Source organism: Sceloporus occidentalis, unplaced genomic scaffold, assembly GCF_023333645.1.
Source record: "Sceloporus occidentalis isolate IW3139 unplaced genomic scaffold, rSceOcc1.0.p SCAF_33, whole genome shotgun sequence".
NCBI classification, from domain to species: domain Eukaryota; kingdom Metazoa; phylum Chordata; class Lepidosauria; order Squamata; family Phrynosomatidae; genus Sceloporus; species Sceloporus occidentalis.
The window spans coordinates 2,750,983-2,778,099 of record NW_028317013.1 but is presented as its reverse complement, the minus strand read 5'-3'; the positions used below and the strand labels follow the sequence as shown (position 1 = coordinate 2,778,099).

The 27,117-nt window shown below is 41.3% G+C and overlaps 1 protein-coding gene across 2 annotated transcripts in view; it reads left to right on the top strand.

Annotated features, from left to right (window-relative positions):
• The window catches only part of LOC149298335 (AMP deaminase 1-like), a 29,461-nt gene extending 2,759 nt beyond the window's left edge, over positions 1–26,702 (top strand). For both annotated transcript variants that reach the window (XM_089487450.1, XM_089487452.1), the window contains exons 3-14: positions 275–440; positions 926–1,145; positions 12,041–12,170; positions 15,104–15,298; positions 15,438–15,569; positions 16,970–17,133; positions 19,501–19,627; positions 20,247–20,410; positions 23,292–23,412; positions 24,387–24,560; positions 24,659–24,769; positions 26,544–26,702. In XM_089487450.1, coding sequence (XP_089343576.1) covers positions 344–440; positions 926–1,145; positions 12,041–12,170; positions 15,104–15,298; positions 15,438–15,569; positions 16,970–17,133; positions 19,501–19,627; positions 20,247–20,410; positions 23,292–23,412; positions 24,387–24,560; positions 24,659–24,769; positions 26,544–26,702 — 1,794 coding nt within the window. In that variant the 5' untranslated portion in view covers positions 275–343. The remainder of the gene's footprint in view (positions 1–274; positions 441–925; positions 1,146–12,040; positions 12,171–15,103; positions 15,299–15,437; positions 15,570–16,969; positions 17,134–19,500; positions 19,628–20,246; positions 20,411–23,291; positions 23,413–24,386; positions 24,561–24,658; positions 24,770–26,543) is intronic.
• The last annotated feature ends 415 nt before the right edge of the window (positions 26,703–27,117 follow it).

Here is a 27,117-nt window from a genome sequence, read left to right as displayed (position 1 = left end):
ATTCTTGTTAATTACTAGTAAGGTATGAGGTAAGAAGAATAGCGAGCACCTCACGACAGAAAATTCTGTCATTTTGAGATACAGATCTCAGTATCTTTAAGGTAAACTGCCTTCTCCATTGTAACGTAAAGTAATACTCTATTTTTATGGAGTCCATAAACAGAGTCAATAAGGCCAGAACCACAATATTACTTAAATATCAGATCTGGCTACACGAGAAACTTTTATTTAAAATTAGTAACTGGGGATTTGCTAAACTAAAATTCCATTGCAGGTCACCGTTGATGACTTTGACCTTGCTGGAAAGGGTCTGTATAGGGCGCTGGCTATCAGGGAAAAATATATGCGCCATTCAATTCAGAGATTTCCAAGAACTGTAGCTCAGTATCTGCGTGACATTGAAGGAGGAGTCTGGAAAGAAGAAGATGAGATTTATCCAGGTAAGGGTTGAGCAGTATGGGTGTGTGGATGGAAGTGTTACCTTATTGCTGATTTGGGAAGTTTGACCTATTAGTTCACCTGTAGCTATAGATTTGTCGTTTCTTTTTCTGCGCTTTTACGCTTGGTTACTCTACTAAACATAAAGTTGATGAAGGTGTTCTCACACGAATGATGGCTGCAACTTGATAACTCTGGGTAAATATCACGCTCAAAGGAACTTGATTAATGGTGTGCTGTATTTGCTTATTTTTTTGGTGAGACAAAAGGGGGATAGTTTGTGAAATAATGAAAAGTGATGACAAAGAGAATGAAAGAAGAAAAAAAATAGGATATAAGGAACAGAAATTGGTTGAGATAGAAATACAATTTGGAAGTTGTGTGTTTTTGTGAAATTGCATAGAAAATATACACAATTAAGAAAACTGAATCTCAAACATGAACATAATACATTTTTAAAACGCCTTTGCCTTCTGTTTTATTAAAGACTTCACCCCACCACCAAAGAAGGGAGAAGATCCTTTTAGTAGTGACAACTTGCCTGCCGATGTTGGCTACCATCTGCAAATGAAAAATGGAGTTATATATGTCTATCCAGACGAAGAAGCAGTTGCTAAGAATCAACCAAAAGATCTCAACTATCCAAATCTTCATACATTTGTGGATGATATGAATTTTTTAATTACCCTTATTGCCCAGGGGCCTGTGTAAGTACCATAAATATATATATAACTAACTGTGGACTAGTTCTTTCTCTCTGTATGTGAATGCCTGTGGTGAGAAAAAGGTAAAAAAAAGCCCCACAGAGTACAAAAAGCAAAAAAGGATAAATGACATGTCTAAAAACTGCTCAGATTAGTGCATAGTTTGTAATTAATTTTAAGAATGTATGTCTCGTGGGTGAATTTAGTCACTTTGCTGCTCACTATTATCTATAGATAACAAGATTGAAACATCTGCATGTAGGAATATACAACATGCAAACAAAAGAGTCCATCAAACAGCGGTTTAGGAATGGAGTTATGGTGTACCTTGTGTACTGTTCTCCATGTCTGCGCCTAGAATTCGAGAAATGTGTTGGAATTTTTTTAATGTTTCTAATTCCGCGCAGGCTTGGTTTTGATCATATTGGTTTGCTGTTTGTACTCTGAGCACACACCCCCACACATCTATTAATATGTCAATCTGATTTATGTTGTTATATCCAGGGCTCTGATTGAGTTTGGTTTTCCACAATTCACTGCATTGTTTTGCATTATAAAGTGTCATGTTAAGCATTTCCTGGTGATCTACATATGCTTTCAACCTAAACCACTTCTTGTCTATTGATGATAAGTCCTGCAAAAGTGTTTGTGATCTTCTACAGAAGTGTTTGGACTAGGATACCTAATCTAAGACAAGGGTTATTAATGTCCATGGTTACCTGAAATATTAATTAAAGTGTCTGCAATTGACTCTTTTGCTGTCTATCCCTGGTTGAGACGAAACCCCAGCTAAGACAAAGATATTTTTATCTGCAGTTAGTTTTTATGTATTTAAGATATATTAAAATGTTGTTACAGCTTAAAGGCTCAATGATATTCCTAACGTACAAAGCAAATGATTTGTGTCTGAGATGCAATTAGGTAAAATATCTTGTATATTTGAAAGTAGAGACTGGAGTATACTCAGCAAGAGCATTCCACTGGAGTTATGGATGGACAATTTTAATTAGCGAGTGCTAAGTATGTAGTCAAAGTGTTAAGCTATTATGTTCATGTCTAAGTACAGTGTTAAGTACAACATCCCTATAGGATTGTGAATCCAGTAAATTGATACATATTTATTGTTTTAGGGAAAAATAGGTCATAGGATGAACCTGCCAGATGATTTCTTTTTAATTAAAGCATCCTCTTTAAATTATTCCACGTATTACTACTAACTGACTACTTACACATTTACATACTATATACTCATACTTACACACAAACCTGCATATAGACATATATTTTCATATATAGCACATATAGTAGTTTACAGATTTAAGTAAGCAATATATACCCGTTGTAAACCATGGTATTGGGCATCTTAGGCCTCAGTTTGTTAGTACCTACATAATTATTCCTGCCAAATAAGTCATTTACCCCATACTCTTACGTTCATCATTGCTGTTGATTCCTTGAGGAAGGATTTGTAAAGGTGGGTGGGAAGAGAAATGGCATTAACCCATTCACACCTCTAAGGACGTACTCGTAAAAATTGTGGAACACTGGACTTTAGGACCTTTTATGGAAAATCCCTGGTCCTGAGGGGTTGGATAAAGCTGACACACATCTCAGCTTCAATAAAGTTCCTACATCTAGTATTACATGGTAAAGATTTTCAAGATGAAATCACAAATGCCAAGACTGATCATGATTTAGCAAAGAGGGATTAGTGAAATTGATGGACTAATTGAACTGACTGTGCGGAGGAGATACTGCGAACCTGTCAGAGGCCCTCAAAAACAGTAGACTTGCGCATTCGTCTTCGGGCGAACATGGAAACGAGCACGAAGAGGCCGTTTTTTCGATCGTCTTCGTTTTTGCCGCGCAGCCGCCAAAATTTCAAACAGGAGTGAGCTGATCCTCGTCTCTCCAATCAGCTCACTCTTGTGACGTCACGCTAAGGGTCTCGTCCAATGCCTGTGCTGCTGTTTTTTGAAGTCTGAAAGCGCCTTTATAAGACCAGACCTTGCCTGTGAGATCCATTCATTTTTCGCTGTGACTGCTTTGGCAACACTGCTGTGCTGCATCCGAGCGTTACAGAGAGATTGTTCTGTGTGAGACTGGTAAGCCTTAGCCTGCCATTTCTCACAGTGTACTTCATCCTCACTTCAGTTCTACTGAATTAATATTTAATAATAATAATTTGATTAATTTAATATTTTTTTTATTTAATTTGTCATCAACTGTGTAGTGCTGTTGAGTTGACAGTTCACTCAGTGCCTCACTGGCACTGGGGTGCCCTTGCCCTGGGCTGGCACTAGTGCCTACTGCCTGCCCTGCTTAAATAAATTAAATAATAGAATTTATAAATAAGTTAATAGAATATATTATTAATAATTGAATACATATAAAATTATATATATATTTGTCAGTTATATATACTATAGTTAGTATAGTATTAGTAATAGTATACTAGTGTAGAGTGTACTGTAGACATTCAAGACATCTACTAGTGTCTAATCTAAAATCAGTAATATTAATAATAATTGAATACATTATAAAATTATATATATTTGTCAGTTATACATACTATAGTTACGTTAGTAATAGTATACTAGTGTAGAGTATACTGTAGACATTCAAGACATCTACTAGTGTCTAATCTAAAATCATTAATATCAATAATTCTATAATTCTTATCTTAATAGTTAATTAAATTAGCTATAAAAAATATAATTAATAATTACTACTAACTTATAGTTCAGCTAATCTATTAGTACTGGTGCTGCAGCTCTATAGTTTGTGCTTTGTTTTAGCAACAGCAAGAAACCAAGTCAATTTTTCTTAATTAATAATATTTCATTTTATTTCATTTGTTTTGCTCACCTCAGTCCATCAGTGAAGTGAACTTGTTGGGCTAGTGAGTGCAGCCGCATAAGTGCTGTGTTCTTTTTTGATCAGCAAGCAGTGACGCTAACTGTTTTGCAAAGATTTTCTCATTTATTTTACATTTTATTTTAATTTTATTAAAAAGTACCCTTAGTGTTTTGCTCACCTCAGTCCATCAGTGAAGTGAACTTGTTGGGCTAGTGAGTGCAGCCGCATAAGTGCTGTGTGTTTCAGCAAGCAGTGAAGCTAACTGTTTTGCTGTGACATTTTATTTTATTTCTAATTTCTTTTCAAGAAAAATTGACTGTGTGAAGACAACAACTGTACTAAGCAAAGCTTCAAGCTACTAGCTGTAGTACTAAAATAATTCTAATCTTTAATCTTCTTAATCTATAATATATTATATAATATAAATTCTAATTCATAATCTATAATATATAAGTAATTCTTTCTAATTCATAATCTATATTCTATCTATAATCCAAAATATAAGTAATTCGAATCTATTAATAATATAATATTATATATAACTTAACCTCACTTTAGCTTAGTGTGCTTGAGAGCGTCTGCCTAGAGTTAGACTAGAATACTAATATAGCTTTAGGTTTAGCATAGTAGTAGGATAGGCTCTTAGGCCCGTGTAAATTCAAAGTCTTTAATTTTTTTATCCCCAAGTTTTTTTAAACACTACACTACACACACAACACAAAATTTTAAATGGATCCTCCTTTTGGGACTAAAGAGGGACAAGCTCCATCTACCACCACCACCACCAGCAGCAGCACCACCACCAGTTCTAAGATGCAGCCTTTGCGTCAGTCTAGTCGACCAAGTAGGCCAAGCTCTCGCTTATCATTTGGGGAAGCATTGCTTGAAGGATCATCAAGTAAAGGAAAGGCACCAAAAGCAGGCAGTAGTAGTGCGGCTAGGCCCACAAGCTCTATGGTTTTTTACGGAAAGCCTAAAGCACCAGAAGCACGTTCAAAGTTAAAGGGTAGCACAACTAGTACTTCTACTAGCCCAGTGAGTAAAAAGAAGTGCCTTTTGCCCCAAGGAGCATCTTCCCCATCCACGAGCAGCATGCAAGGTACCAAGCAGAGCCAAATTAGCAGCAAGACTCAGAGGGGTCCCAAACCAAAGCAATCTCATTCCTTTGTAGGGAAAACCACCACCACCCCCACCTATACCGCCTCTACCACCACTAGTGCTACGCCTACTGTTCCCACCGGTACCGCCTCACCATGTCCTCCTAGTACCTCTAGCAAGCCCTTACAATATTTTTGTGAAGACAGTTAGAGAGAGGGCTACACATAGTGGAACTCGAACTAGCGAGGTAGTAGAGGAGCCTGAGACTTAGAGGCCAAGTGCAGAGTCTGTTCTTGCTCGCACTACTACTAGTCACGAGTCTCACGACGATATCAGTCTTAGCTCCAGCCTAGCAGGAATTCCATTCAATCTGGCTAATGAAGAACTAGACTATGAGCCAGAGGAAGTAGAGGAGATGAGTGGTCAGGAATCAGATTCCTCAGGGAGCAGTGTCCAAATGACTAGTGCACAATTTTCCCCTGAGCCTCCACCTTCTCCGCTATGATCATCACCATCACCACCTCCAGCAGCAGCAAAACCTAGCAAATCTAAAGTTAAAGCAATTAGCAGTCCCACTATGGCCAGTACTGTTACCACTAGTCCCACCACCACCACTAGTTCTGCCTCTGTTCATCCACCCCGAGCAGTAGGAGCAGCACCCAAGGCACACTCCAAGGCTATGCGCGCCCCAATTTGGGAGCACTTTCAAAATGTTGAAGAAGGGCGCTATGGAAAGTGCAAACATTGTGGGAAGCTAATAAGCAGAGGGAAAGTGTCTAGCCATTTTACCAGTGTTAGCATGAAGCATCACCTCAGCACTCAACACAACGCTGTGCTATTGGGGAAAGATGCAGAAGTAAAACTTAGTGCAGGCAGCATAGCTGGTGGCCGTGGAAAAACCCCAACAGCTGCTTCTGAGCCAATAGCAGCAGCATCAGCAGCTAGTGCTGGCAGCCAGAGACCAAGGCAGGTTGGCGCACTGCATGTCCAGCCCACCCTGGAACAATTTGTGGCATTCCAATCCAAAAGGTCAATGCCCAAACAGCAGGCCAATAAAGTAACCCGACTTATTGGTCAGTTCATTGCTGTTGGAAGGGCATCCTTCTCTATGATCGAAGGGGAGCCTTTCAAACAATTGATGGCGGCTGTGGCTCCACAATATACAGTTCCACTTTCAGCAGGAACATTGTCCCCTCATTGTATCGGTCCTGTGTTCCAGCAGTGAAAGAGGAGCTTTCCAAGGCTGCTGGTCAGTCTGTTCATTTCACAACAGATTTGTGAAGTGCACCTAGCGGGCAGCATGCCTTTCTTTCTTTGACAGCACACTGGTGGCAGCCCGGTGTGCCCAAGGAAGCTGCTGCAGCAGGCTACCGATCATTCCTTCTCCATGCAGAAGTGATGGATGAAAAGCACACTTCCCAAAATATTCTGCATGCGATGAGGAAAATGTTTAGCCTTTGGGTGGGAGCAGAGGCAGGCACCAATGTTGAAGTTGGTTTTGTGGTAACTGATGGAGGTGCCAATATGGTGAAAGCGCTGCAAAATGGTCATATTGTTGGTGTGCGCTGTGCAGCCCACATCATCCATCTTGTAGTGAAGGCAGCAATGTCAGAAGGAACTAATGTGGCAGCAGTAGTTCTGTCCCGCTGCAGAAAGATCTCTGGGCACTTTCACCAAAGTGTTAAGGCTAGCCAACTTTTGAGGGAAGAGCAAGAGAGGTCAGGTCTTCCCGTACACTGCCTATGTCAGGATGTCAGTACACGGTGGAACTCCATGTTAGACATGCTGGAGAGGATTTTGGAGCAGAAGAGGGCAATCCATAATCTTGCCTCAGAGCACAATATTGGGATTACATCTCCATTGAATAGGGAGGATTGGACAGTGATCGCCCAGCTAGTGGCAGTCCTTAAACCATTCAGGGATGCCACAGAAAATTTAAGCTCAAACACTGCCAGTCTGGCCCAGGTAATCCCAGTGTTCTCCCATCTAGGCAGCAGGATGGATGTGTTCCTTGAAAACCGTGAGGCTGTTCAAGGTGGCACGCTACATCCTGACGTAGCAGCCATAGTCAGGAAGCTGAACGATCTGCTAAAAGTACACCTTCGTAAATGCATGGAATGATGCTAGCGTGCCTTTGCGATCCAAGAATTAAGGGAAAACTAGCGTTGAAATTCAATGTTCTCAGTAGCTACCGGGAGCAATTGGTCAACAAGGTGCGTGACTGTCAGCGTAAAATGGGAATGCTGTCCGAGAAGGGAGAGGTGCAGGAGGAGGAAGAGATGATGTGGTCTGCTACTCCTAGCAGCAGCATCAGCAGCAGTGCCACAAGCATCACAACAACACAGCTGAGTGGAGCAGCTGCGTTTTGGGAAGAGGCACTTGGGAGTATAGTTGGACCATCTGACAGAGCTAGCAGCAGAAAGGAGAGTAGTGCTGCTGAAATGGTAAAACTTTACCTCTGTGAAGTTCCTTCTGCACCTAATGTTGATCCTCTTAGCTACTGGGATGAAAAGAAGAGTGTGTGGCCTGCACTCTCATGGGTTGCGCAGCAGCTTCTATCATGTCCGCCAACCACTGTTCAGTCCACAGCGCTCACGCATGGCACCTCATCTGATGGAGCAGATTGCCTTTCTTAAATTCAATCTGCCCAAGTTGGGTTACCCAGCTCTTAGCTTGGAAAGTTAATTTTTTTTTTCTCTAATGTTTAAGGTAGTTTCTCCCCCTAGTTGCACGTGTTTGTGGTGTGGCAACGTCTGTTACCTCCGCCGGTGTAGCCAATTTACGTTAGGGCCTAGTGTCTGAGTTCTGGAAGTCCGCTCCCAAACGCCATGGACTGACAGACTTTGATGCTTTGCCCTGGGGTGAAACAGGTGACCAGGTCGTCAATTGCTCACACATTCGCCTTTCCCAATGCTGCTGCTGCTGGTTGTGGTGGTGCCAGCGTCTCTTCTCTGCCAGTTCGCTTCCTGGCTAGTGTCATGCCTCAAATGTCCAAAATGTTCAAGGTAGTTTCTCCCCCTGGTTGCACGTGTTTGCGGTGTGGCAACGCCTGCTACCTCCGCCGGTGTAGCCAATTTACGCTAGGGCCTTGTGTCTGAGCTCTGGAAGTCCGCTGCCAAACGTCTAGGACTGACAGTGTTTAGATGCTTTGCTCTGGGGTGAAACAGGTGAGCGGGTCGCCAATTGCCCACTCATTTGCCTTTCCCAATGCTGCTGCTGCTGGTGGTGGTGCCAGCGTCTCTTCAATGCCAGTTCGCTTCCTGGCTAGAGTCATGCCCAAAATGTCCCTAATGGTAAGGGCAGTTTCTCCCCCCTGGCTGCGTCTGTTTGCGGTGTAGCAACGCCTGCTACCTCCGCCGGTGTAGCCAGCTTACGCTAGGGCCTTGTGTCTGAGCTCTGGAAGTCCGCTACCAAACATCTAGGACTGACAGTTGTTTGGATGCTTTGCCCTGGGGTGAAACTGGTGAGTGGGTCGCCAATTGCCCACTCATTCGCCTTTTCCATTTTTCAATGCTGCTGGTGGTGGTGCCAGCGTCTCTTCTTTGCCAGTTCGCTTCCTGGCTAGAGTCATGCCCAAAATGTCCCTAATGGTAAGGGTAGTTTCTCCCCCATGGCTGCGTCTGTTTGCGGTGTGGCAACGCCTGCTACCTCCGCCGGAGTAGCCAGTTTACGCTAGGGCCTTGTGTCTGAGCTCTGGAAGTCCGCTGCCAAACGTCTAGGACTGACAGTTGTTTGGTTGCTTTGCCCTGGGGTGAAACAGGTGAGTGGGTCGCCAATTGCCCACTCATTCGCCTTTCCCAATGCTGCTGCTGCTGGTGGTGGTGCCAGCGTCTCTTCAATGCCAGTTCCCTTCCTTGCTAGAGTCATGCCCAAAATGTCCCTAATGGTAAGGGTAGTTTCTCCCCCCTGGCTGCGTCTGTTTGCGGTGTGGCAACACCTGCTACCCCTGCCGGTGTAGCCAGTTTACCCTAGGGCCTTGTGTCTGAGTTCTGTAAGTCCGCTCCCAAACGCCAAGGACTGACAGTGTTTGGATGCTTTGCCCTGGGGTGAAACAGGTGAGCGGGTCGCCAATTGCCCACTCATTCGCCTTTCCCAATGCTGCTGCTGCTGGTGGTGGTGGTGCCAGCGTCTCTTCAATGCAAGTTCGCTTCCTGGCTAGAGTCATGCCCAAAATGTCCCTAATGGTAAGGGCAGTTTCTCCCCCCTGGCTGCGTCTGTTTGCGGTGTGGCAACGCCTGCTACCTCCGCCGGTGTAGCCAGTTTACGCTAGGGCCTTGTGTCTCAGCTCTGGAAGTCCGCTGCCAAATGTCTAGGACTGACAGTTGTTTGGATGCTTTGCCCTGGGGTGAAACAGGTGAGTGGGTCGCCAATTGCCCACTCATTCGCCTTTTCCATTTTTCAATGCTGCTGGTGGTGGTGCCAGCGTCTCTTCTTTGCCAGTTCGCTTCCTGGCTAGAGTCATGCCCAAAATGTCCCTAATGGTAAGGGCAGTTTCTCCCCCCTGGCTGCGTCTGTTTGCGGTGTGGCAACGCCTGCTACCTCCGACCCGGTGTAGCCAGCTTACGCTAGGGCCTTGTGTCTGAGCTCTGGAAGTCCGCTGCCAAACGTCTAGGACTGACAGTTGTTTGGATGCTTTGCCCTGGGGTGAAACAGGTGAGCGGGTCGCCAATTGCCCACTCATTCGCCTTTCCCAATGCTGCTGCTGCTGGCGGTGGTGCCAGCGTCTCTTTAATGCCAGTTCCCTTTCTGGCTAGAGTCATGCCCAAAATGTCCCTAATGGTAAGGGTAGTTTCTCCCCCCTGGCTGCGTCTGTTTGCGGTGTGGCAACGCCTGCTACCCCTGCCGGTGTAGCCAGTTTACGCTAGGGCCTTGTGTCTGAGTTCTGTAAGTCCGCTCCCAAACGCCAAGGACTGACAGTGTTTGGATGCTTTGCCCTGGGGTGAAACAGGTGAGTGGGTCGCCAATTGCCCACTCATTCGCCTTTCCCAATGCTGCTGCTGCTGGTGGTGGTGCCAGCGTCTCTTCAATGCCAGTTCGCTTCCTGGCTAGTGTCGTGCCTCAAATGTCCAAAATGTTCAAGGTAGTTTCTCCCCCTGGTTGCACGTGTTTGCGGTGTGGCAACGCCTGCTACCTCCGCCGGTGTAGCCAATTTACGCTAGGGCCTTGTGTCTGAGCTCTGGAAGTCCGCTCCCAAACGTCTAGGACTGACAGTCTTTGGATGCTTTGCTCTGGGGTGGAACAGGTGAGCGGGTCATCAATTGCCCACTCATTCGCCTTTCCCAATGCTGCTGCTGCTGGTGGTGCCAGCGTCTCTACTCTGCCAGTTCGCTTCCTGGCTAGTGTCATGCCTCAAATGTCCAAAATGTTCAAGGTAGTTTCTACCCCTGGTTGCACGTGTTTGCGGTGTGGCAACGCCTGCTACCTCCGCCGGTGTAGCCAATTTACGCTAGGGCCTTGTGTCTGAGCTCTGGAAGTCCGCTGCCAAACGTCTAGGACTGACAGTGTTTAGATGCTTTGCTCTGGGGTGAAACAGGTGAGCGGGTCGCCAATTGCCCACTCATTCGCCTTTCCCAATGCTGCTGCTGCTGGTGGTGGTGGTGCCAGCGTCTCTTCAATGCAAGTTCGCTTCCTGGCTAGAGTCATGCCCAAAATGTCCCTAATGGTAAGGGCAGTTTCTCCCCCCTGGCTGCGTCTGTTTGCGGTGTGGCAACGCCTGCTACCTCCGACCCGGTGTAGCCAGCTTACGCTAGGGCCTTGTGTCTGAGCTCTGGAAGTCTGCTGCCAAACGTCTAGGACTGACAGTTGTTTGGATGCTTTGCCCTGGGGTGAAACAGGTGAGCGGGTCGCCAATTGCCCACTCATTCGCCTTTCCCAATGCTGCTGCTGCTGGCGGTGGTGCCAGTGTCTCTTTAATGCCAGTTCCCTTTCTGGCTAGAGTCATGCCCAAAATATCCCTAATGGTAAGGGTAGTTTCTCCCCCCTGGCTGCGTCTGTTTGCGGTGTGGCAACGCCTGCTACCTCCGCCGGAGTAGCCAGCTTACGCTAGGGCCTAGTGTCTGAGCTCTGGAAGTCCGCTCCCAAACGCCAAGGACTGACAGTGTTTGGATGCTTTGCTCTGGGGTGAAACAGGTGAGCGGGTCGCCAATTGCCCACTCATTCGCCTTTCCCAATGCTGCTGCTGCTGGTGGTGGTGCCAGCGTCTCTTTAATGCCTGTTCCCTTTCTGGCTAGAGTCATGCCAAAAATGTCCCTAATGGTAAGGGTAGTTTCTCCCCCCTGGCTGCGTCTGTTTGCGGTGTGGCAACGCCTGCTACCTCCACCGGTGTAGCCAGTTTACGCTAGGGCTTAGTGTCTGAGCTCTGGAAGTCCGCTGCCAAACGTCTAGGACTGACAGTTGTTTGGAAGAATGGCCACGAATATTCGCCGGAAAAGAAGACAGCAACGGGCGAATATTCGCGGAATACGAAGGTTTTTTTTTCTCCGAAGACGAGTACGAAGACGAACACGAAGAGCCCCCTGGTGCCCAAGTCTAAAAAACAGCACCTGCCTCATGCGTTGTTGTCTAACAGGAAATGATATGACTTTTGTGGCCAACACCGTAAAGCATATTTGCTCTTATAAATAATATTTTAATAGGGTTCTATCACCAAAATGTTTCTGTCCTGCAGCTTTGCTATCTCTGGTTTTAAATCTGATGTTTTATATTATTTGGTTACACTTTAATTAATGGCAATAGAAGTGTTATGAGCTCTATTATAAAAATATTTTCTGAAGGTTTTTAATCAAAATGTTTTTTTGGCTAATATATAGGTGATTTACAATTGGTTCCATTCACGGTTCATTGGGCTAATTCCATTTTTCCTTTGCCTCTTGGATGTATGCATACCGAAAATAGGTATATTTAAATATATTCTAAGTGAAATTTTATTTTCCTTTCTGCAGTAAAACATATAGCCACCGCCGTCTTAAGTTCTTGTCATCAAAGTACCAGGTCCATGAAATGTTGAATGAGATGGAAGAGCTGAAAGAGTTAAAAAATAACCCACATCGTGATTTCTACAACTGCAGGAAGGTAATATGTGAGTTGATGTGCAGTTACCAGTGGGTGTTAGAAGTCTGCTTTGTGTGAATCTTTGCTAATAATCCAAAGGTCCAGTTCCAAACTACTCTTATCTGTCCACAGATATATAGCCACTCAGAAAACGACATTACTAAGTAACTAAATAAACCACTGACTCGACTGATGGTTGAAGGTTCATAGAGGTGGATGAAAAATGAAAATGGTATTTATTAGACTTGTGCATTCGTCTTCGGGCGAACATGGAAACGAACACGAAGAGTGCGTTTTCGTGTTCGTTCCGAAGACACGCCGAAGAGAAGACGGCGGCGGTAAAACGTAGGCGAAGACGAAGACACACACCACGAAGATCTTCGTGATTGTCTTCGTCTTCGTCTACCATTCCCCCCCTTCATCTTACCTTGTCTTGTCTTCGCGGCTTCGCGGCAGTTCCCGGAAGTGGAAATCCGCAGGTTCGCCGTCACGGGTTACAGGGCAGTGCGAATGAGCCTATTGGTCGCCTACAGGGACCTCCTCTGGCATCAACCAATTGGTTGATGCCAGAGAAAGACCCTGCAGGTGACCAATAGGCTCACTCGCACGGTCTTTGTAGCCCCTGACAGCGAACCTATGGATTTCCGCTCCCGTTAACCCCTTCGATGCTGCGTTAACACAGCATCGAAGGGGTTAACGGGAGCAGAAATCCATAGGTTAAAGGGCCGTGCAAGCGACCAATAGGCTCACTTGCACGGCCCCTTAACCCTTTAAAAAAAAGTTAACCCCTAACTAATTGAACAGGGATGGAGACCAGTGGCATCGGCAGTGCCGATGCCACTGGTCTCCCTCCCTGTTCAATTAGTTAAATGTCCGTACGAGCGACTTTATTGGTCGCTCGTACGGACATTTAACCCGGCACAGACTAACTAATTGAACAGGGAGGGAGACCAGTGGCATCGGTCTCCCTCCCTGTTCAATTAGTTAAAGACCAGTGGCATCGGCAGGGCAAGTTGCAGCATTGGGGTTTTAAAACCCCAATGCTGCAACTTACCCTGCCGATGCCACTGGTCTCCCTCCCTGTACAGAGTTAAATGTCCGTACGAGCGACTTTATTGGTCGCTCGTACGGACATTTAACCCGGCACGGACTAACTAATTGAACAGGGAGGGAGACCAGTGGCATCGGTCTCCCTCCCTGTTCAATTAGTTAAAGACCAGTGGCATCGGCAGGGCAAGTTGCAGCATTGGGGTTTTAAAACCCCAATGCTGCAACTTACCCTGCCGATGCCACTGGTCTCCCTCCCTGTACAGAGTTAAATGTCCGTACGAGCGACTTTATTGTTCGCTCGTACGGACATTTAATTAATTGAACAGGGAGGGAGACCAGTGGGATGTGCCGGGTAAGTTGTAGCATTGGGGTTTTAAAAGTCTGCACGAGCGACCAACAGAGTCGCTCGTGCAGACTTTTAAAACCCCAATGCTGTAACTTACCCGGCAGATCCCACTGGTCTCCCTGTTCTATCAGTTAATAAATTATAGAACAGGGAGACCAGCGGGATCTGCCGGACAATTACGGCACCAGGAGTATAACAGTCTGTACGAGCGACCCTATTGGTTGCCAGCAGGGGGCTCGTCTGCCATCAACCAATGGCAGACGAGCCCCCTGCTGACGACCAATAGAGTTGCTCATACGGACATTTAAACTCCTGGCGCCAGAGCGGCTTTAACCCCGTTTTAACCCCTTAACCGGGGAAAACGAAGAAAACCCGAGCACGAAGAATGTCCGCGAATATTCGCCCGAAGAGAAGACAGGACCAGGCGAATATTCGCGGAATACGAAGTTTTTTTTTTGCCGAAGACGAGCACGAAGACGAACACGAAGAGCCCCCTGGTGCCCAAGTCTAGTATTTATACCGTAGCAATCACTGTAAAGGCCCAGCTATTACTGGCACTTTCCATTGATTGTGGTAATAAGAACCACTTTTTATACATAACACTTTTTTCTAGGTCTCCATGAGAAAGAGGAGGGAGGACGTAGGCGAGGCATCTAACAGTGGCAATGATGGGGTGAAATAAATGCACTGACATGGGGCACACATCAGATACAATTCTGTCAAAGGCTGTGTTTTCAGCCTTTCTGAAATGGCCCTCTGGTCATCACAACTATACCTTCTTCTGCCATACAAACATGTGAATAAACGAGCTACATTTTTCCACATTATCAGCATTGGTTTATCTGCTATGTGGCTCATTGCACAACTTTATTGGTCAATTGTGTTTTTTTTTTCTTTCTAATGCATCGTTTTATTTTGCTTTCAACTCGGATGTTTTTTTCACTTCCATAAAATTACTTTCTCACCATATGATATGCCCCATTTCCTTTGCCTTCCTTCGCCACCCAGTAGTCTTGAAGAGCATTAATCTACACAATACTGAGCGACAACCCGTAATTATGCTAACATTGTTTCTTGCAATCACCCCTGGGAAGCTTTTGCATATGGATCATAAGAAATTTTCTGTGTGTGGTCATATGAGAGGTGTTTAATTTAAAGTTTTGTGTAACAAAGAAAATATACAATGTAGTAATAGTCATCTGCCACTAGAGGGCACAGAATATTATATATTTTATTATTAACTTAGTTTTTTTTTTATATTATCCTCCAATCTCTTTGTTTCTGTATGAATGTACAAACCTTGACACATTTGAAAACAAGTTAATAAAAATATTTGTAACTAAAAAATGCACAATCATATTGGTTATATTAGTTTTGAACACCATAAGTTTTGTGCGTTCTCAAACACTTTTTAAAGGGTAGATAGTTTTAACGCCACTTGATTCCCTCTCTCATTTACATACCCCTTCATTATCTCCTTTTACTTCACCCCTTCCCATTGTCTCTTTGTTTCTGCAATATTATCACTTAGTAACATTTGGGATCTGTTTTTTATAAGGTGGACACTCACATCCATGCTGCGGCCTGCATGAACCAGAAGCATCTTCTGCGCTTCATCAAAAAGTCCTATAGGGTGGATTCCGAAAGGGTGGTATATAACGCAAAGGGAGAGAAGCTGACATTGAAGCAAGTGTTTGAAAAGCTACACCTGCATCCCTATGACCTCACAGTAGACTCCCTTGATGTACATGCTGTAAGTATTTGTCAGTTTAATTAGCTCTAGATGGAAAAACTTTAAATCGGCATGTGTGATATAATGTAATCATATATAAAATACAAAGCTATTAACAAATATTTACATTGCTGGTAATGATGTTAATTCTTTCCAACAGGGAAGGCAAACTTTCCAACGCTTTGACAAATTCAATGCCAAATATAACCCAGTTGGCGCAAGTGAACTGCGAGACTTGTACTTGAAAACTGATAATTCTATTGATGGGGAATACTTTGCAACTATCATTAAGGCAAGTAGATTATTCACCCACAAATGAAGCAGACGTATATCTTACAGTAAAAACTAAATAAAAATGCTACATTTGAAGCGTGTTACACACAATGTTAAAAGATATTCAGGAGGAAAGACCACTTGTAACTTCAACAAGTGCATGCTGGTATTTATACCTAGAGCTTTATTAGACAAGAACAAAGAGATTGGTAAGACGGTGGTGTGCACATGTATACAATAACAAACCCATATATGCTAAAGTGAAGCTCACCTTTCTAGTCCCATTCCTGTTCCCACTAGACCGTTACTGAGAACAATCAAAGGCCCATATTATCAATGTTAGTTTTGTAGGGTATCGTGTAACAATAGATCATTCTAAAACCACCCAATAGTACCTCTGCTTTAATGTGGCAGGACAACCATCTCTCAATGATTAAACTAGCACTGTGTTTATCTTTGGTGTTGAACTAGGCCTGACCCAGGGAAGCGTTCCCTCATCCCCCTGCAGCCAGCCGCCATCTTCACTGCAAGGCACTGGGGATACAACATCACATCCCGACACTCCGTGTCTTAAATTGTTACAGCGCCTTTAAATGCAGTCTATGGAGACTGTGCCAGGTCAGCATAGCCTCCATAGTGTAAATGTGCCAGCCCATGTAACCAGCCCATTGTGCAGGAGCACACTAGGGGACGTGATCACTCAAGAAGGCTATCTACCCCACCCCACAGTTTTGCAGCAGGGAGACTGCCCCCCGCCCCTCAGAACTGCCATCCTAGGCCTAAGCCTAGTCGTCCTAGGCCAGAATACATGATTGGGTTAAACATAGAAGCATAAAATTTGACAGCAGATAACCATTCAGCTCATCTAGTCTGCCCATTTCTTCTGATGTATAGACTCAGACCATAATCAGTCCTGCCATTCTTACCTTAGATTCAGGATAGCTTTATGCCTGTCACATGCATGTCCCCTAATTGTATTAACCTCTACCACTGATAGGAAGCTGTTTCATTTTTTCTACTTCCTTCTCTGTAAGCTCACATTATTAACTGCTATTACCCAGAAGTGGCAATTTGCTTTAAATGTGACAAAATATATCTATCATAAACATAGATCTTTGTTATTTCATAATTGTGTCATCTTTTTTACATGGTCTCAAAGCTCCAATAAAAAAAAATCCTAGTAAGATTCATTATTTTAGTGAGAGAAGGACAACTCATTGCTTATGTATGTATCTCTACAAGCAGGTATTATAGACCAATAAATATTTGAAATGGACTTATACATGTTATAATTACGAATTATATAGTAGTTAAGTACTTTAAAACATATATGACTAAAATATATAGATAAACTGGATGATTAATTCCTTTTAGCAAAATTTATATCAAAACAAGAATATCTGTTTTTTTTTACATTAGGAAGTGAGCTCAGACTTGGAAGATGCGAAATACCAGTATGCAGAACCTCGTCTTTCAATTTATGGACGATCTCCACAGGAATGGACAAAGCTGGCGCAATGGTTCAACAAGCATGAGGTTTATTCTCCCAATATGAAGTTTATGATCCAAGTACCAAGAATCTAGTAAGTACAGTACATAGGCTTTGAAGCACAGTGTTTCCATAACCTGTCGTACTGTGTTAGGTGTCGTATGACAGATGTACCTTAAATAATAAAGACTCAACAGCCAGAATTTGGGTTTTAAAAGGCCACAGGCGATTTATTTAACATAAGTCGTCGTCACGCAAAACCTGTAATTCTAAACATAGATGTGCTAATCGCTGACAAAATGTAACACAGATTAATTCATAACCCCCATTGACTCTACTGGAGCCTTCTAAATTACCGTCATCAAGATAGATATAGTTATGTACATGCAAGAGACACTTTGTTCACTCACATTGATACACAAAATGCAGAATGGCAGATGTTGGGTGACCAAGCTATCAAAAGGTGACAGTGGGACACTAATGATGAGTGGTTTAGTCACACAAAACATAAATAGACATATTGACAGACAGAATGAGACTTGCTAGCACATGCTTGCTTTTATTCTAAAGAAAACTACACCTATGATAAAAACTACTTACATGTACCTGTCAGTCCTATCCCCTTTTTGAGGCACAACTGGAAGAAAATTATTTATAGTCAGGGTTTGGGCATTCAAGACTTCAGTAACTTTTACTTGCGACCAAAGTACTGTAGGTATTCATGTGTGATCCTTAGCATGCTTTAGACCATAAACTGCTGTGAGGTTCCTCACTTGACATATAATATCCATCAGCACACCAGTCCTATACTGTTAAAGACTGGCTTGGCAGGGGGCACTACATTTCTAAAAGAGGAAAATTGTTCAAACTTTACTCATAACATAAGTAAGTTTGCTTAATCGTTTTCTTAAGCGAAAGTAGAAAAAATTACTGTCACTTTAAGTTTCCAGTGAACCTCTGAGTTTCCACTTTTCAGAAAAGCTACCAGTTTTTCAGCAATCGGCTGAATTTCACAAGCAGATGATAGAAACAATTACATATTTCAGTAAGTTAGTGGTACAGCTCAATGCTGTGTGGATAACGTGACTATGCGTTTGACATCATCTGCCATATGCACTGCTAAATAGGCCAGCTGCTTTCCTGCCATAAGAACAAAAGAATCAGGGTGGGTATGGGAAGGGTTATTATTTGGGGAGTGGAGACAGGAGGTGCCATCAAAATACCTAGAGGAGGTGTGTAAAATGCCCCTTCCTCCCCATTATGCGTTGCCAATCGTATCTTTATTCTTCAAGAGAAGATGAACCAAGTTAAACCAGTTCTTCTGTGCATGCTTATATTATTAAATGCTCTGCATGGTAAAGCTGTACATCCTATTCTTAACATTGGCCATATTAATCATTTCCTAATTGTGCAATTCTAAGCATTTGACCCATTGTAAAATGAAGAGGATTTTTAAGCCCACATAAAAAAAAGTAATTTCACAGTTTCTGCACCAGCAGTTTAATATTCCAGATGTCCTCACCAAAGACGTCAAAGAATGCATTTTAAAGTACTTTGTGAATTTTCCTATACGCATTCCTTAAAATGCATATGCGTTTTTTGTGTTGTTTGCTGATTTTGCAGAATTGCCCCATGCATTTGCAAGAGTGGCAAAAAGTAACTTTAAAAGGAAGACATAGGAATATTGCAGGAACTTGCCTGGAACATCCCTTTTATATCTTTTTTTTAACAGCAGTTGTTTCTTACAGGTGAAATATGATATATATTGAGAATGATGAAAATCAGAAACTATGTTTTTAGAAAGTGACAGCTAATTAATCCTAGTCAAAATGAAAAACTAAAACTAAGGATACAATTAACTTTATTTGGGTTATCAGATTTGCATCCCCTCTGCTTATTGATACCCAATGTGCATACCTGGGGATTTCCCTTGGTTAGCTGCCCAGACCTTCCCTTCTCATATGGCGGTTGGCAATGATCAGGGAGAAGGGCTAGCCACATGGAGCTGAGACTAACACTAGTTAAATATTAAAGGGGAGGGAAGTGGGTGAAGAGTACGTGGGAAAAGTAGAACCTAGTGAGCAAGCATTACCAAATACAAGTCCCCTTCCAGAGGACCGAAAATACTGGAGGCAAAAGATGACACAGACAGGCTGTTTGGGGGATAGGATGGCACAGACATACTGTTTGGAGGCCAAGATGGCACAGACAAGCTGTTTGGGCAAATATGTGGTTTCTAGTTTGATTCTTAAAGGCCCAGGTGGTCCTTATAGTGTAATCTTATAGATGATGTGTTTGTTAGGGAAATCTGAGCTAATCTTAGAAATGTAAATCACTGTAGGTAACATGTATAATTAAGTAACTTATATTTATATGTAAATCTTTTACAGATATAAATGCATAGTTTTATTTTAAAAAAATCCTCTAAATTTCACTGTAAAATATTTGTTTTTCTTTCCAGTGATATATTTAGGGCTCAAAAGTTTGTGCCTCACTTTGGAAAAATGTTGGAGAACATTTTCATGCCCGTGTTTGAAGCCACAGTAAACCCAAATGCTAACAAGGAGCTCAGCGTGTTCCTCAGACATGTAAGTTTCACAGTAGTCTATTAAAGGGATAGTTTGATGATAGGATAGACCCTACATCTGGAAACAAATCTAAATAGAGATCTAAAAAATGTAGTCTCTTTGTTTTGTTAAACACTTTAACTTATATTTAGCTAAAGCTGATGTGATTTTGAGGAGCTTTTTATATGTTGTAGAACCTATTGCCCAAGAGGACAACATAAGAATTAATAAAGAAAAACCCAAAATGTATATGTTCTTTGCCATTTGATGGAGTATTTAGTTGACGCTGATAACTTTTTGTTTATTATTTTTTTTAATCTGTAAAAAAAAAAAAAAGGAAAAGATTCCATTTCAACCCGTTCATGTTAACTGATGTTCTATGCAGCTGTGTAAGTAGTGGTACATATGTATAATTGTAATGGCATAGAACTTCCCTAAACAGCTCCGGTAGATGCTATAGGGACTAAATACAAGAGAATGCCTAGTGTATAGCATTAAAAGAAAGCCCTCCTTATCCATATACATAATTTGTGTAATAAATGAAACCTCTAAAGCAAAACATGACAATTACCCTTCAAATATGTGCAATAACCCCATCTACTTTCACTAGTAAAAGTAGAACTTCATTTTTGTTTGACAGATAACTGGCTTTGACAGCGTGGATGATGAGTCTAAACACAGTGGTCACATGTTCTCCTATAAAAGCCCATTACCCCAAGACTGGTCTATTGAGAAGAACCCATCATACACATACTATATCTACTACATGTATGCAAATATCAGAGTGCTGAACAACTTGAGGAAGTAAGTTATGGGTTGGGCTCCTGTGTGATCATACATGAATGGTACACATGTGTCATTTATTAATATATAAGTACTCTTACTATTAACCCCTTCAGTCCCAGGGGTTTTTGGTACCTCAAAGCCAGGAGCAATTTTGCTATTTTTGTGGTATGTCAGTTTAGCGATTATTCTCCTTTCTTGCGAATAGTGTACCCATGTAAACTATATATTGTTTTTTCAAGGAGAGATAGAGCTTTTCTTTTGATAATCAGATGATTAGCTGAAAATTTAGGATGAGAAATTTAGTAAAAACTAGCGAAAATTAGAAAACAAAAACTACCATATTTCTCCATGTATAAGCGGTGGTAGATTTTTTTTTGGCTTACCTCTGTGTTGCGCAGCAGCGTCTCTTGTTCCGTCGAGGAGACACAGGAATCCAGTGGAGTCACGTGAATGTACATCACATCACATGACTCCGCTCCGTTCCTGCTCCCCTGGGCAGCACAAGACAAAATTAACTCAGAGTTCAAGCAACGCAGAGGGAAACGAAGTCTGCGAGCAGCACCGGAAGATCTGTAGTTCTGGTAAGGGTGGGAGAGGGTGTATGAGTATGTGTGAATGAGGGAATGAATGAATATGTGTGTGTGATAGCATGGATGTTTAAGTAGGGGGGGGCAGGAAGGCTGGAAGTGATGTACATGTGTTGGCTGCTTGTGCATGATAGGAGTGTGATTGCTATATTAAATATTCATGAGTGCTAACAGCAATAACACTCCTATCATGCCCAGGGATACCCAGATTCCAGCACAGCTAACATCACACTAATTTTAATTTTCGGGCCCTAAAATTAAGGTGCGTCTTATGCATGGCAGTGTCTTATACATGGGGAAATACAGTAATTTAATTATTTTATTTTTTGTATTTTTTTTTTAATGCACTGTTATCAGTGCAGTATGGTTAGAGGTCCTCTTAGGGACCTCTTGAACATGTTATTAATGCCACTTTATAGTTTTTTTTTAAAATTATTATTAATTGTAGTATTTTAGTGATTTTTTTTAAATCACTAACAATTTTTTTTGCTGATTTGTCTTTCAGCATGTGAGGAGAGTGAGAAACATGGTTTCTCACTCTCCTCCCTGCGATCCCCCTGCACCGATCACACTGTGATCTCTATGCAAGTCCCCACATCCTTTTTCTGTAAGTGGTGTTATTCCATGCTATGGCCAGGAGGGGTCTCCTGAAGTAAAAAAATGTTTGCAGGTATCTTTTAGGTTGTGGATTGCTTTTATTCTTCTTCTTATTATTATGTTTTATTTATATAGCACCAACAATTTATGCAGCACTTCTATATTAAAACATTAATAAATATGAAAGGATATATTCAAAGATGTATATTGGCTGGGCACTGCCTCCACTACTACTTACCTCTGTGACCACCATCTCTCATGCTGAGCTGATGCATGTGCAGCGCGAAGTAAGGTCACTATGGCGGCGCTGACAGTTAGGCACAGTACTCCATAGCATATATAATAATGTTACAAGGGAGATCCCTGTTGGCCAAAGAAAAATGGTATGCAGCGAGGCTGACCTTCCAATAGAGCGATCTGCCCTAGGTAATGCAGCAGGAGGGTCTGCCGTCCCCCTGTAATCGCCACCCCATGCCTAATTGGCCAAGGCAAGAATGCACCACTGGATGTATTTCAATTAAATTATGAGTGCTTATTCATCTGGATGAAGTAAAACGATGAGCTGATAAATAGAAGGATAGAGACCCACACAAGCTATACTGTCAGTCAATATTTCTATTTGGTTTACATCATTCTTTAAATTTTCAACAATTTAGAAATCTTAACAGAAAATGTATAATAGAAGTGGATTGTATAGTACATTAGAGAAAGCACTGTGATTTTTTGATCAGTTATTATATAATAAACAAAAGCTATTGTCAGTCTTGTTCAAAGCCAACCCAATATGACTGTCTCAACTTTTAAGAAAAGGGTCTTCCTCTGAATCAATTGAAATATGACCACAGTCTCCTTTATGTAGCCTTCCTTGTGGTTGGAGCTATGTTAATAGTTGTATAAAGTATGAACTATTTTTTGTCCCATTTTTTAGTTGAAATGACGGCCTTTTTTAGGGATACACATACCGTATATTTCACTTCACATACAAAGTGCTGTCCCCTGCAGTATGTGGGGTATAAAAAAATGGTCAGCATGCCAAATTACCCTGCCATATTGATGCTCACCCACCATGTGCTTCAAAATTCATAGGCTTCTTGTACTTCACAAACCCTCTTTCACCTCGACTTATACTTCTGGTACTGTTTTAATATCATCCCAGACTGTTTCAGGACTAGACAAAAGTATTTTGGCTGACACTTGCCAAGTAGCACAATGAATTCAAACACTCCACCCCATAAGAAAAAGCTGTTCAGCAATAATAGCTTTAAACATCAGATTTATCACCATGTCATAACTTCATTATTACATCTGTCACGTCATTGGTGTGTAATTTATTTCAACCCAATCTCAAGATTCAACCTCCCATGATTGTTCATGTATTCTTAACCAACAAGACTTATGTCTAGATAATTATGCATTGTCAGCCCTTAAGACACGTAACAAAAAAAAATAAACTTCTTTTAGGATTTATAAGTAATCGCTTCATCTTAAAGTTTAATTACATGTTACTAAATTATTAAGATTTTAGAAACTTTTTTAATATTTCACCAAAAATGAATATTTATTTTTAATTTTCCCGTCTGTGCATTAAAGGGAATGCACATTGCTAATTTGTCATTTTGCACATTGCAAATTATTCTTTAACAACTGGCAGGTTAACGTCATTAAAGGAATTAGCCTATTAGTGAAAAGGCATTGGTTGATTTTCTGTTTTATAGGGAACGTGGAATGAACACTTTCCTCTTTCGCCCTCACTGTGGTGAGGCAGGAGCAATCACTCATCTATTAGCCGCTTTCATGACAGCAGACAACATTTCTCATGGGTTGAACCTAAAAAAGGTAAAATTGTCCTACATGTTTCATAAGAAAGTTCGAATTCTGCTTTTTTCATGGAACGTTCAATGTTCCATTATCTTCTTCCCTATAAGCTTTGATATACCAGAAAGATGTCTACCTTGTACAGAAATCCAGGTATTGTGATAGGGGCTTCTTTCATTACATTTCACAAATTCATTCATAGAATGATATGATAAATTAGGCATAAAAACAATTTAAGTGCACTTCCTACTGAAAAAAAAACCAAGGAAAAACCCCACTGCTGCCAAATGAGTTTAACAAAAGGCCTCCATCACTACTCCGAAGGCTCCTAGCATTGCATTGTCCATTCCCCTTTATCTTATTATAGATGGGGTTAACATAAGGTTATATATAGAAATATATATTTTTGAGATACCTTGCTTCAGCTGTTTTGGAATGGTGCGGACAAAACCAACAAAGCCTACCTGGAAGGATGCCAGTCACACAACATTCCTTGTCTATTCTCTTGTTATAACCCTTTCCACTTCCGGAGCTAGTGGAGGGTGATGGAGAAGCTATGGATGACACAAAACAAACCTTCACAATGAGGGAAATACTCTCACAACTCAGTCCAGTGGGCAAGTCCAGCCAAGCAATATAGCTGCCAAAACACTCTCAATGTGCTATATCCAAAAACTTTCACAAACTAGATAGAAAAGCCATAAATTTAATAGATTTCCTATTTCACTATAATATTATATATAATTTAATATAAGCTCTTTTCCTAGTGTATTCATACTTATTGTATCACATTCATAATATCTGTTTCACTACTGTACTTGTTATATGACTGCACTTATTTTACCTCTTATACCTAATATACTGTAAACTGTAAAGCGCTAAGTACGTAATAATACATATTTATATAAGCACACTTTAAATGATTTATCTATTTTAATGGATGATGCATATTAATCTCTGGAAGATCTTTGCACAGTATTCCTTCTATTTTTCAGAGTCCAGTCCTACAATACCTGTACTTTTTAACAAAACTGCCCATTGCTATGTCACCATTAAGCAATAACAGCTTGTTCCTGGAATATGCCAAGAACCCTTTACTGGATTTCCATGCCAAAGGCCTGATTATATCATTGTCTACTGATGACCCGATGCAGTTCCATTATACTAAGGTAAGTGTCAGGTTCTTTGTTTGGGGTATAGTGAAAGATGAAGGTAGTTGGCATGCAAAGGTATTTTTATAATGGTCTACTCTGAATGTCTTCTGCAGGAACCTCTCATGGAAGAATATGCCATTGCTGCTCAAGTCTTCAAGCTAAGCACTTGTGACATGTGTGAGATTGCAAGAAACAGTGTTCTGCAGTGTAGTCTTTCTCATGAGGTTTGTACAAAGGTTTTAGAATAACACTCTCCATTATCACAACCCGATGGCTCCCGACATTGAGTAAGCTCAATTGCAGCCAGAATACCTTTACATTTACAGATCAGATATTCATTGCTATGCATTTATTAGTTGTTTTAGTAGGTCTTCTATTGTCAAAAAAAAAGTTTCGGTCTTGGGTCAAAGACCTGTGTCAAGTTTGGACTCAAATGGAGGTACATTATTCAATCTGATAATAATTCCACAGAGGCAAGCAAACCCCACACAAATTTTAGTTTTGCAATCAGTAAATTAAAATGTGTTGTGTTCGATTGTATAAGCATGGCACAACATGTCATGATGTTTTAATCCTTGACTGCCTGCTTTAATATAATCCTTACTTTTTCGCCCCAATTTATTCATCATAAAAACTGATGATCAACTTACCCTTTACTAAACTTACTGCAAATCAGTTTATTAATTTCCAGGTGCATACAAATTTGAGGAAGTATTTCATATTATGGGGCATCCCATCATCAGACCAAAGTAGTCATTCACTGCACGTCATGGAAAAGCAAGAATATTATTTGATGTAGCCCACAGACTAACCCCAAGAATCCTTTGAGGTTCATCTCCTAGTAATGAATGTACCTGTTGTAAACAGGAAAATTCCAAGTGCAGGTTTATGACTTAGTGAAATAAACCCACAGGCAATGGGTCATTTGTTGTTTTCCTGGCAGTGGTACTACCGGGGCTGCATGAGATGCCAGCCAACAGAACACACCTACACCCCTTCAGTAGTTGCTAATACAGTTACAACAAAATTACAGGAGGTGTTATGGTAGATGAGTGATATTTAAGGCAAAGTTTCTTCTGTAATTAAAACGTGCATCAGCACAGGACTTTTTTCTAAGAAGGATCAACCCAGACAGGTTGGGCAGCCTAGACCATACACTTGTTTATGTATGGAGATTTGTATAATCACCTAAATATAAATAAAATGCAATGAATTCAAAGTTTATGTGAATCCTCATGTGTATAAATATATATATATATATTTTTAAATTGTAAAAAAATACATTAAACAAATAAAAAACTATACAATGCCAAGCTATAGATCTTTATAATTCCAAAAAGAAAGTCAAAATATATTTAAATCTTTTGTAACACCATGTTTATTGAATGATCAGAGATCCCTACTCTATTAAAGATTAGTTCAATCCTGAAAAAAAATCTTATGATAAATAATATATATCCTGCTGAGCAGTAAGCAGTTATAATCTTATATTAGGGATCATTTTCAGGATAAATCCCATCATTCTTGCACCTCTGTATTGTATTATTCCTTCTGGAGACTTTATTGTGTACTCATTTCATCATCATGTCTGATTTTTTTTTGTGCATAATAAAGTATGGTATGTAAGCTGAAATGGCAGCTTTCCTGTAAATACAAGGGCTAGGGGAGAAAAGTGGAAACTGAATATGAAGAAAAAAAAATCGCCTTCCCTGTAAACACATTTCTAACATACAGCTTGACCTTTAAAGCAGTTTTGTTCTTTGTTCATACATTTTGAAAAGTTTCAAAACTATAATTTTGGAAGAAGTCACATTCTGGTATTATAAGAGCCTTTAACACATTCAAAATCACGCTACTGTTGGTGGAAATGTTATGTATGGTTGCATATACCTCAAACTTGTTTTGAGAAAAACTATGCAAAGTCAGAAAAACTATTGGAATTTATGTTTTTCATCTTAATGTTGGTAAATTAATCTTTGTGATCTGTTTGATTTGTAGGAAAAAGTACGTTTCCTTGGTGCAGATTACCACAAGGAAGGACCTCAAGGGAATGACATTCGCAAAACAAATGTGGCCCAGATCAGGATGGCGTACAGATATGAGACATGGTGCTATGAGCTGAACCTCATTCTCCAAGCGCTGAAAACAGCAGAATAAGAAGGAAAAATGCAGACTTGAGTGATTTCCTAATCTAATTGCTGATGAACATGCTAACTGGCGTGTATACACAGATACACACAACAGGTTGACTCCAGTCCAGATACACAATTCTCACTGACACTCAGTGATCCAGTTTTTCTGTATAGTTAGTGTTGTCTATCTAATAAAGAAACCACATCACTGCTGACTTAATAAAGATTCATTTTAATCAAGTAATAAAATGATTCATAACTTGAATTCCCACAAGAGTATTTTTTCCTATTTTTCCTAGGCCCGCTAACAAGAAAGGCTCCCTGGACAAGGATGGGTGGTTCTTCTAAGCATGTTATCTTAAAAAAAAAAATCCTCTTAAGTAAATCCTTAATATTGTGAATGATAAAAGATACAAACAACTCTGAACTGTACTGTAGAC